Source organism: Onychostruthus taczanowskii, unplaced genomic scaffold (genome assembly GCF_017590055.1).
Source record: "Onychostruthus taczanowskii isolate IOZ18803 unplaced genomic scaffold, ASM1759005v1 scaffold66, whole genome shotgun sequence".
NCBI classification, from domain to species: Eukaryota; Metazoa; Chordata; class Aves; order Passeriformes; family Passeridae; genus Onychostruthus; species Onychostruthus taczanowskii.
In genome coordinates, this window is record NW_024504344.1 from 4,786,986 (window position 1) to 4,799,096 (window position 12,111).

The 12,111-nt window shown below is 42.7% G+C and overlaps 1 protein-coding gene across 1 annotated transcript in view; it reads left to right on the forward strand.

Moving 5' to 3' along the window:
* ADGRB1 (adhesion G protein-coupled receptor B1) overlaps positions 1 to 12,111 on the forward strand; it is an 84,929-nt gene that overhangs the window by 55,911 nt on the left and 16,907 nt on the right. The window contains exons 8-10 of the mRNA XM_041420816.1: positions 4,491 to 4,662; positions 5,790 to 5,885; positions 8,512 to 8,566. Of these exons, the coding sequence (XP_041276750.1) occupies positions 4,491 to 4,662; positions 5,790 to 5,885; positions 8,512 to 8,566 (323 nt within the window). The remainder of the gene's footprint in view (positions 1 to 4,490; positions 4,663 to 5,789; positions 5,886 to 8,511; positions 8,567 to 12,111) is intronic.

The window sequence follows — 12,111 nt, forward strand, 5'->3', positions numbered from 1 at the left end:
TAAAATCATCACAGAATGGTTTGGGTTTGGAGGGACCCTAAAGTTTATCTCATTCCAGACCCCCCACTATGAACACTTTCTGCCAGACCAGGCTGCTCAGGGCAGTTTAGAGGCATTTGATTTCCTGTTCCCCTAATTTCATTATTTATATTGCAGCTACTGGGAGTAGAATAATCTTTTAGGGGAGAATAGAAATCACAGCAGGTGTTTCTTTTTTTGCCTGCGCAAGGGAAGAGCAAGCAGAGTTTCCCCTCGTTTTTGGTTACAGGTTTCCTGTCCTGGTTATATAGGCATTGAGTTACAGGGATTTGCTCTAAAAGTGGCCCTAAAATTAGGACAACACTCTTGCTTTTGGGAGGAACAGTTTGTAAGTGTTTAAAAAGTGTTTAAAGCCAGGTTGGATGGAGCTGTGAGCGGCTGGTCTAGTGAAAAGTGCCCATGCTCATGGCAGTGGGGTGTAGTGAGATGATTTTTAAGGTTCCTTCCAGCCCAAACCATTCTATGATTCTGTAATTCTGTGAACACAGGTCAGAGGAGCAGAGAAGCACGAGAGAATAAATAAAACACATCCCTGTATTGTGATTTTCCTGCAGCAGAACTGCTGTTGTGTAAGGAGCCATCCATTATTTGTTGAGTCCAGCGACCAGTTCCCTTTTCAGAGCTCCTCTCCAGGAGCTGCTTTTCAATTATAAAGTGATTTTTTTTTTCCTTCTGCTGTTTCTTTAACTTAAGTTGCTGCTGCTCCATCAGGGTTGAATAATGAAAATAATTGATCACTTTGCCCTTTGTAATGGCCCTTTACATCTTTATTGGCATGTCCTGTGTGTCTCCCTGCACTTGCCTTTTCTCAGGGTGCAGGACTCTTCATCTTTCTTCATGTAGATCTTTATCTCCAAACCCATTCTTTTTGCTCTTTCCATTGCTTTCCTCTAAGTGCAATCCATTTATTCTGCTTCTTTTGCAAAGACAAAGACTCTCCATGCTTCCAGCTGCTTAAAGGACAAAACCACAGATAGATTTTGTCATTTTGGCCAAATCCTCGCTGCCGGGGCAGGGTCTGGTGTGTGCTTTCATAGGGCTGTTTCTCATGGTAGATCCCATGTTTTAGAGCACATTAGGAGTGGTTGAGGGAGCTGGGATGGTTTATCGTGGAGAAAAGGAGGACTGGGAGGACCTTATCACTCCTTGAAGGGGTTGGTCTCTTCTATCAAGCAACCGAATGGAAGGAAATGGCACCAGGAGAGGTTCAGGTTGGATATTGAGGAAAATTCTTCACTGAAAGGATGATCAAGCATTGGCACAGACTGTTCAGGAGATGCTGGAGTCCCCATCCCAGAAGGATTTAAAAGCTGTGTAAATGTGGCACTTGGAGACATGGTTTAGTGCTGGGTTTTGCAGTGCTGGGAAAAGATTTGGACTTGATCTTAGAGGTCTTTTCCAACCTCAGATGGGATGCTGCTGTCCTTGTCCTGAGGGCTGTCATAAATGGGATAAATAAGAGGATCTGCCAGCTAATTCCTTTGTCCCAAGCTATAAAAGTAATGGATTTATTGATCATGGCTAATCCATGAAAAGCCATTAGATGGTCACAGTGTCTTTGTATAACAATTGATCGTTTCATATCACATCTCATGATAAGCATCCTAATGTGATATTTCTTAGGTCCTATAAGTAATTCTGGGATCTTTTTAAGGATTCACTGTGCCTCCCAAAAAAGGGACAGGTGGGGAGGTGCAGTGAAGTATGAGTCCTGCTATGAATTCAGCTCAGAGCAAGTACAATTAAGGGCAGTCTCACAGAAAACCCACTTGTCTTCCTGTAAGTTTTCACCTGAAATTTCAGCCTGTACCAGATTTCTTTAATGGAGCTTTTAATTTGGAGTTTAATATTTCAAAAATCTAAGCAGAGCCTTGCAAGTGAAATTAGAGTGAGATCTATTTCCTGTGACCTGTTGCCACCTGCTGCCTGAGAATAAAGATGATGCATTTAAGTATCAAGCAGAATTTTCATCAATTTTGTAAGGGATGAATGCTGCTGAGAAGGCATCTGGAAGGTGAATCACAAAGAGAGCAGAACTCTGAGCTGATGTAAGTCAGCACAACTTGGGAAAATCCTGATTTGATCCAGCTGAGTATGTGGTCATCAGCTCAGCTGGAAGGGCAGATGATGTTTTCATCATCTGGTTGGAAGGGCAGAGCAAATTGACCCAAACAATTCATTCTTAAAGCAGGTTTTGAAGTGGGTTCAAATCTGACCATGTGCTTAAAAGAAACATAATTTACATATAATTTACCTTCTCAGCAGCATCCCTTGCAACCCCAGATCCACATCTAAGTCTTGGATCCAGATCCAGTTCATTGTCATTATGAGCCTGCAGCTCTTTTCAGGAATGGAAAACCCACCCAGATTCAGTTATTTGGTTCAGACCTGGCTCAGATCCATTGCCAGGCTTCCTGTTTCACCTTGGGTGGCAGTAATATCCACAGAATGGGTGTACCAGGAGTGTTCTGGAACTCCAGATAATTCCAGGGTTGTCTCTTACAGACATTTCCCAGCAGCTTTTATTGAACTTACGGTTTCCCCTTGCTGCTGGAATTATTTCATCTATTCAGCCATGTTGAGTTGGCTGATACTTGCATGGAAGACACATCTAGAAAGGTTCCTTTTCAACCAAATCTTATCTTTCCATTCAGCATTTGTGCCTCACTGATTTTTTCTTTCATGCACTTGCTGCTTAGCCAGATTTATGAAGGCACTACCACAAATGGCAGCAAAGAGAGATTTCAGTGTAATGAGACAGATTTCAGAGAATTGGAATAAGTTATTTCTCTTTAGGCGTTGTTTGGCTGAGGGCTAGGGGGTTTTTTTTAGATTTTTTTTAATAGTACTTTGAAAGCATAGTTTGTCTTGGGTATTAAAGAGCAGTATTTGCCATCCAAGATAAAATTACAAGATACCAGATTATGTCATGGCCTTTACCTTACAAAGAGGTTTCATAGTGCTTGTTCTAATTAAAAAGAAAAATAGTTCCATTTCCCTGCTCCCTTGGGTCAATTAAATTCCTTAATAATACCATTAATGACCAGACCCAAATGTGGACAGGCTGTAAGGATATTTGCAAATAGGGTCTCATTCTGCCTATAAAAATAAACTGTCACTTTAGTGTCTGGTCATTGCAGAACTGATGTTAACAATCCTTCAAAAACCCTTAATGAAGCCAGGGTGTTCTATCCTGACGTCCAAACCTGTATTCAAGCTCCAGCTTTGTTCAGGTAAAACTCTCACTGAGGTCTGTGAGCTAACCAGCAAGTAAACATTAAACCCTTGGTCATAGATCAGGAAATGGTGAGCAAGTCCCATGTAAGTACTGCTGAACATGTTTCATGGTATCTGTCCTGTAATTTCTTGTCTTGCCTGTATTTGTCTGTATTTGAAGGTTTCCTTTTAGATTCTCTTGTTATTCAAGGCCTTCTCTGGTTTGTTAGGTAAAAGCCCACAGGGAAATTCTCCTCATATTCTTGGTGCCAAATAGATGGGATGACTGACAACTTAAAATCTCCCTAGTCAGCTGTTAAAATTGTTTGGGGTCTTTTTTTTTTGGTTGGAGGGATGGATGCCTGAAGAGTCCTTGGGAAAAGAGCTGCTTTCCCATTTGCAGGGCCATCATTCACAGCTAAAGTGGAGTTTCCTGGGGTAGCTTCACAGAAAACTTGTTTTGTCCAGTTTTCTGTCTTGTGAATGGAGATGTGGCTTGAATCTCAAGTTAATGTCCACACAGGAATAAACTTACAGGAATTGTCAAACATGGAACAAAAAGTTGGGTTTTTTTCCCACAGCATCAGCTGGGGAGATCTCACAAGAAAGCTGAAAATTTTCTGACCACAAGGAAATGAGGTCAGGTTTTAGTCCCCCTGTTTGTCGTGGGGACCATCACCTGTAGATTAAAAGGAGAAATACAAATATTTCAGTCTGCACATCAGCTCTCTGCCTGTCCGTTTGAGTCACTCGAAAGCGTGACACGTCCCAGTGTTGGTGTCTTCCATGTGCTGTGGAAGTCCAAGTGTCTGTGACCCGAGTACCGACAGCCATCGTGACAGACCAGTCTCTGCTGCAACTGTTCCCCTCCCCCTTGGCAACCTGCAGTGATTGTATTTTGTCTCCTTCCCTTGGGAAAAGCCGTGGTGGTGGATTAGGGGCAGAGTGGGAAGGGCGTGGAAAGGGGAGGGAGGGATCCGCATCCTTCCTCCCCACCTCCAGTTTTATGCATGACTGCACTGTTGGGAAGTTGTCCCCTCTGTTTGGGTGGCATGAGTGTGCAGAGCCTCCTCCTCCCTGAGCTTCCCTGGGAGAGGGGCTCAGGAAAGGTCTCCCTCACGGAGATGCTGGCTGGAGAAATCCTCTGCAGCCTGGTGGGATTGGGAGGTTGAATTAGAACCCCACCTGGAAGTGGGTGAGGTGGAGCTGAGCTCTCTTTCCCTCTCCCTTGACAGGGCATCCCTCTGGAGCTCTTGCGTGGTGCTGCCCTTGCTGGCTCTCACCTGGATGTCTGCAGTCCTGGCCATCACCGACCGGCGCTCGGCGCTTTTCCAGATCCTTTTCGCCGTCTTTGACTCCTTGGAGGGATTTGTCATCGTCATGGTCCACTGCATCCTCAGGCGGGAGGTGAGAGGGAGGAGTCATTATCTGTTACATAATTAACGTTATTTCCCATAAAAACCACCTGGAAAAGCAGCCTAGCCAGCCTGGTAACTTCTCTAACCCTACAAATTTCGCTTTGGGGGAGGTCGCGACCACAAAAATGACCGTGACATTTTCGGTCAGAGAGAAGGAGGGGTGAATCAGGGTGGAGTTTATGAGATGGGATAACATGTCAGGCTTTGCTTGTTTACCAGCAAAATTCTCGTTTCCAGAATGTTCACACCCCAGCTCCAAAAAATGCCACATTAAAGAAGTCATTTGTGTGATTTCAGGAGAGGTGAGATGCACTGAGGTTTGCAGGATGAAATCTGTGCTGGCATTAACACCTTGATATTCCCACTAGGAAGTGCAGCCAGCAATAATCAGGCAAGGAAATTGAGGAAATTCTCTTCAGCCTCCCTGGAGATTTAAAATGGTGAATTATATCAGGGAAGAAAAGGACGCATCTTTTATGTTTCTTTTATTCTTTTCATCCTACGGAGTGGAGAGACTATTAATAAAAGAGACAGGAAGGGGCTTTTTTTTCAATATTAATTTTATCTTCTTACAGTTCCTTTAAATTCAGTAAAACAGATTAATTTCTTATGTCAGACCAATGAAATCAATGGAATTACACCACTGGCTTGGCTGAGACTCCTTCCACTAATTGCATTATGAATATGAGTCTGCATTTAACTCCCACTGCAGTCACTGGGATTTTTTTTCCAATTATTTCTCTGAGTTTGGGCTCAGATTTATATTACAGGATCCTGATCAGACTTTGTAGACACCAATACCATGATTAATGCGGGAGCATCCATTTAAAACTTATTGCAAGCTGCAAAATAAAGGACATTTTTATTCCTGACTGTATAAATCAAGCAAATGGAAATGACCTAGGCAGTGACCCAGGGTTGCTAGAAAAACTCAGAGTTGCACTTCAGTGTGTGAAATATGTAACACATAAACCATGTGAAAGAAATGCCTGGATGCTGCTAAAGCAGGGTCCGTGTCCTTTTGATCTAACAAGAGCTATTTTTATTTTGGATTTCAGCGGAATTTAACGTGGTTTGGTCAGTCTGGCTCTGACCTTTGCCAATCTGTTCCTGCAGGTCCAGGATGCTGTGAAGTGCCGGGTTGTGGATCGTCAGGAGGAAGGGAATGGAGACTCAGGGGGGTCATTTCAGAACGGACACGCTCAGCTAATGGTAGGGAAATCTCCCACTTCCCCTTCCGCAGGGGGTTTATGGGGATTTTTAACTCATGACGGATAAGCAGAGGACTCTGTCCATCCCAGATCCTGAATTTACCATTCTTATTTCCTTTAAACTTTTGCTTGAGCAAACACAGCCCTTAAAATGGACTTTTTCACACAAATCTGGGGCGTTGCATTGTAATTTTAAGGTTCTCAAACTTCCACACTAGGTTTTGCAGACATCTTGGTGAGATCCTTTCTTTCCCAGAAAAATAAAGAACCAAAATACACCTCTCATGTTTTCCAGACCTTTTCATCCCCATTAAGGTGCCTTGTCCTGGCTGGAGCTAGGAAGCAGTAGTTTAATACTGTTTTAATCACAGTCTTTTGGGTTACTGTCATTAAAAATGCTGAAATGCTGTTTCAGAGGGGTTTTTTTTTCTCTCAAAAGCACACTTTGCTTCACTGGGAATAGTTTAAGCTCTGTAAATTGTGGTCCTGTTGTGTAAGTCCTTTGCAAACAGTAAAGGAATAGGCTGTGGGGCTTTGCCCTGCCTCTGCTCCACTCTTACGAAGTAGTTGATACAAGAAACATTTAATTTCTGAGGTTAAGATAAAGATATCAGAGAATCAGAGGATCTGAGCAACTTCCAAAAGCTCCTGGTTAATATTAGAGCTACAGAACAGCCCAGTGATGTTTTTTTTTACAGTCACTCCTGTGCTGAGCAGTTTCTGCCTGGGTACGAGGCCTCATCTCAAACAGCACAATCTTGGAGTCAAGACATCAGCAGAGCTTTAATTCCACCACGCCTCAGTGGTGTTTGCTAAAAACAGGTGCTTCATTTCTCTTTTAAATGCAGAGTCTTCTCATTTTCAGACAGGTTCTCGCTCTGCCTAATTGTGGGTAATTAGAGGGCCCCTTGGATGCCTGTTGCTTTGGCCTGTTCAATATTAGACATCATAATCACACCCAGTCTGAATCTTCTTTTCCATAAGTTAACACCCACAGCTTTCTTATTCTCCCTCTGTAAATCACGTGCCTTCAAATTATTTATATAGCCCCCTCCAGATTCTTAGCAACCTGAAAAAAAGGTGGATCCTGTGATTGTCAGTCTGCTGTCGCCATCCCAAGTTTCAGGGTTTTGCATCTCTGTACAACTCCACATTTCCATTCATTGTCAGCCACCTTGGGAAATTCTGGATCAGCTACCAGTTTTTTAGCAATGTTGCATTTCCTCCAGTGCTGCTGATGGGTGTGTGGAGGAGCAGGGAGCTTACAGTCACTTTCCTCACATTCCAGCACAAAAAGCTGTGGAATCTGCCTGTGAGTGATGACTGCTCACTGGTACTTTTAGAGGGGTACAATGTTATTTTGTTGTAAAATCACCGAAGGAATCAAAAACTTTTGCAGGATGACATTTTTGCTGTTACCTTTTCTGTTTATCTCCAGATCTGCCCAGCTAGTGAAAAGGAGCTTAGCTGAGTAGAACTGTTTTTCCCACAAAATCTTGTTGACTGGTGTTAAATATAAACCTGTCTTTCATTCATTTATCAGCAGAACTAGTGCAGGCTGTTCAGCTGCATTTTTTCGGAAACTCCTATCATGAAAATGAGATTATATTTTTCTGTGTCATCCCATTTGTCCATTCAAATGTTAGTTCAGTCGTATTTCTCTTCTGTTCTTTTCAGATTTGTTTGATATCCCAAAGAATTTACTGGGAAATTAACATCAGGAAGTCTGAGATAGTTGAAAAACCCTTGGCTGCCAACCTGCTAATATTTAATTGTTTATCTCAGGGGGATGGGGATTTTTCCCGCATTCTTCTCAGTATTCAAATGGATTTCATTTCATCACATTAATACAGTTATGTTAAGTGTCTTTCTGAAATGATACCAGAAATAATCAGTGAACTCTTCTACCTTTTGCCAGTCTGCAGCTTCTCCATTACTCCATGAAAGCTCACGGCCTGCTGTGACTCAGTTTATCCAGTTCTTTGAAATGTTATCTGCTCAAAGCTTCAGAAAAAGGATTAACTCCTCCTGGGAGAAGAAAGGAGTTCCCTTTGGCTGCACAGACCACTTGAAAAAGTTATTCAGCCTTTGTGCCTGTAGGAGCAATTGATTTTATATGTTAAGAGTTTCAGAAACAGAGACTTGTTCCCACTTCATGTGACTTGGTGACAGATCACAAAAAAGCCCAGTGGGGGTGGAGCATTCCCAGCAGGATCCCCAGATCTCTTTAATAAAGGGTGGGGAATCCACTTAAATTTATGTGTGGAGTGATACATCCAAAACAGTTTGGGCCAGCAACTTGTTCCCTGTTTTTTTAGGAGTGTGCATAAATGTGTTTCGGCAAGATATTTTAATCTGCAGCCCAGGAATAAATGAATGGATGAGCAGATGGACCCCAGTTGAAAAGCAACATTCCAGCTTTATCAGTGATAAAATTCAAAAGCCAGCAAGTGGAAAAATATGGTGTGTTTTCCATGTTTGAAAATGCAAGCCAAACCTCTCCCCTCCACTCTCCTGGCAAAGTCTGTACCCACCTCACTAATAAAGTGCGAGTTTTGCATTTTCCAAGTTTTCCTGTCCTTCACCACCTCTTTTTGACCACACCCTCTGTGTTCTCTGTCTTTCAGACCGATTTCGAGAAGGACGTGGACATGGCTTGTAGATCAGGTGAGCACATCACAGGTGAGAATCAGCAAGTGACCTGGTTTGGGGATTGAACTAGGCCATTTTTTTCCTTCCCTTTCTGTTTCCTTTGTGTGTGTCTTGGTGCCTTGCATGTCCTCATGTGGGTTGCCCTTCCTTTCAACCCTGGCCAAAAGAAAACAACACCCTGAATTCTCCCTTTGCTTTTTCTATTTTCCTGTAGCTCTTTTGGCCTTTTAACTTAGATCAAGCCTTGCCTCTGAGGAATTGTTTTTTGCCATGTAACACGGTGGCAGAGAAGAGCATCAAGGAAGAAGAGATGGGATCCATCTCTTCCTACTGCGATCCTTCTTTGTTCCAGCAAGCCCTGCTGGACTCCTGCCAACCCCAGGCAGCTCTGTGCTCATGAAGGGTGTCTTTGTAGAAAGTCTGGAATCTGGAGAGCCTTCCCACCACTCCACCTGGCTCCAGGCTTGTCTGTGCACCTGGAAGTGGTTGGATCTCTCCTCCTCTGCCTGTTCCTTTCTGCTGTGTGTTCATCACACAGGTTCCTCCGGATCCTGAGGATGTGCATGAGTTGACAGCCCCTTTTCCCAATAATTCCAGGGGTGTCTGTGCTGCCTAGATTCTCCCTGGCTGCCTGTTCCTCTCTGCAGGTGTCATCCTGTCCTGGTCCTGGCATGCCTGACCTTTTGGCCGAGGTTATTTTTCTTACCCTTTGTAGATACTGAGGCTTTCATTTGCCCTTCCAGACTTCTCCCCTCTGCCAAGCAAGAGAAATACCAGCTTGCTTGGGAATTGCATAATTCATATCTTCCAAACCAGGATCTTCCCAAGCCAGGGACAGCACACTCTGTGTTCACTTACCACTATGGCAAAGCTTCTCTCTCTGTCTTTTTATCAATCTTTCTTTCTTGCCTTCCTTCTTTCCTTTTTTCTTGTCTTCTTTCCTTCTCTCTTTCTCTCCTTCTTTCCCTGCTCTGCCTTTTTTCTTTCTCCCCTCCTCTCTCTCTTTCTATAAACATCTACCTGTCCTTTTCATTTATCCTTTTCTTTATCTCATCTATCATTTATTTATCTGCTTCTAATGTATTTATCTATAATTCATCTCTTTCATTCTGTCTCACAATCACTTATTTATCTCTGTCCTCAGCTGTCTGTCTTGCTGTACCTATTATTTATGTATTTCTATCTGTCAACATTTGTCCCTGTCACTGTGTTTCTGTGTATTGTCTATCACTGTCACTATCATTTATCTGCCTAATATCTATCTATATCTTATTTATCTTTTCCTGTCCATCTCTCTGCCTCACTCTCTCTCCCTGTGCTTATCACAGTCACAGTATATTTATCTCACTTACCCCTGTGATATCTTATTTCACGGTCCCTTTTGTCCATTTATCTCTTTTCAGGGTCTCTCAATTTTTTTTTCTTTCTGTTTTTCTGTCTCACACTCTCTAATTTAATTTCTAGCTGTCAGCCTCTTCTCATTTGTCTCTTTTGACACCAAATATCTCAATCCCAAGAAATCATGTGTGAAAAACGTGTGTGTGGGGCCATGTCTGAGTTGAGGAGATGCTGAGGGAACATTCACCAGACACAGAGTCAGCTGTAAACCCCAGCAGACCCCAGATTCCTCCTCTAGAGGAGCCTTTCTGGATTTGCCACCACACCTCTTCATCCCAAATTGAGTTTCCCAGAGGAAGGAGCTGATTCATTTCACGTGATTTCATGGCAGAAGCCCCTGGATCAGCAGCTTGCCAACAGCCTAAGCTTCCCCTCGTTTGCCAGCATCCAACTCTATAATTTGTATTGGTCTGCCTGGAGATTCTCCTCCTCTCATAAAGTGCTATTAGATTGTGCCAAGATAAGTAGTTAATAATAAACCTCATTTCAGAGACCTTTTGGAGTGGTGCATCATCCCATGCACTCTGCTTATTAAATAATAAAAACCAGGAACCTGTCCAATGGTTTCTGGCCATCACTTCTCCTGGAGGCACCATCTCCCCTCTTGTGATGGATTGGAGATGTGGCTGAGACCACTCAGAGCTCCCTCACATTGATCCCCTGGTAGGATTTGCTGCAGGGCTTGGTGTTGAAGGCTCACTCTGCTCCTTGCTTGGAGTGGATTTCCAAGTGGATTTCCAAGTGGAAACCTCTCCAACCCTATTTTCTGCAGCCGATGTGAGCATGGAGAAGAGCCTGGATCAATAAACCTTGCTGGGACTCCCAAGGGAAGGGTTTGACTTGCTCTGATTTATCCCAGCAATGCCAAGAGGTTCGTGGCTGCCAGAGTTTTCAGCTTTAAAAGCTCTTTACAAGCTCTTTTTATTCTCCTTGGTGCCCTGCTCATCCTGCCTTACGTGCTCTGTAGTATTGTGGGGGGGGGGGAGCTTTGATCTTCCCTCACTCCCACTCTGAGCTGGTAGGAAAATCAGTGTGTCCTCAGTGCCATGGGATGCCCATCCCACCTCTGTCCCACATGGAGCAGCTGAATAATGTCAGCTCACCCGAAAAATCCTTCTCCCTGGTCCTAAAAAAGATCCATTTACCTTTTTTTTATTTCCTCCTTACGATGGGTGAAAAGGGAGCATACTTTTCTTTCTCTTTTGCTGTACTGAAGTCCTGGGTAAGTAGCTCACAACACTTTGTCCTTGCCCCACAGTCAGATTTCCATGATTCTCTGATTTTCCACCCAATTGAGACATCAAGGTTGACACCATTATTTTCCCAACATCTTTGTTGCAGCCTGAAATCAACTGAGCAATAGATTATTATGCCCGGAAAAGGGGCAAAATATTTTTTTTGTAGACAGTGTTGTGTGGGAATGAGTGTCTCAATGTCCTTTATGACGTGTTCACTTTCTCCTCAGTTTAAACTTTTCCTCTCTTTTTAAGGAATATTCCTGTCACCACTTGCTTTCCTGAAGGGAAATAGAAAATTGCTAAATAATGAGCTATCACAATGGCTTACCATGATTACTGGGATGTAAGATTTTATGGAGAGAAGTTTGAAATTCATAACAAAATATGATGTGTTTCAAAATATCAATTTATTAACACTGGAACTGTTAAGGGAAAAGAGCAACCTGAAGTATTTTCATGAGTTAATACAAAAAATTATATTTGAAGGGGGCTGGAACTCGATGATCTTTTAAGTTCTCTTCCAGCCCAGGCCATTTGATGATTTCATAGTTGTATGAATGATTGATAATGTTGTATTTCAGCTATTTCCTGAATCAAAATAATTTTTTAAATGAAAGCCACCTTCTGTTTTAAAGAATTCTACTCCATAGGCTAATAATGTATAGATTTCATATGTACATACATATAGTAGATGTACTAACTATCTAAAAATCTCTTTGGTTTTCAGAGTATTGTTGGCCTAGATGGGAGTTTTGGCCATGGTTGTGTTGGAAAACTCACATCACAAAGAACTCTCCTAAAATAACAAAGTTTTTTCCTCCCTAGCTTTAATTTTGCCTTCGGTATCCTGGATTTTAAAAACACAAATAATATTAAACACTGTTGTGCCTCTGTGTGGGAGAGGTGCTGGCAGGGAGTGATTGTGGGAGGTGTCTTGAT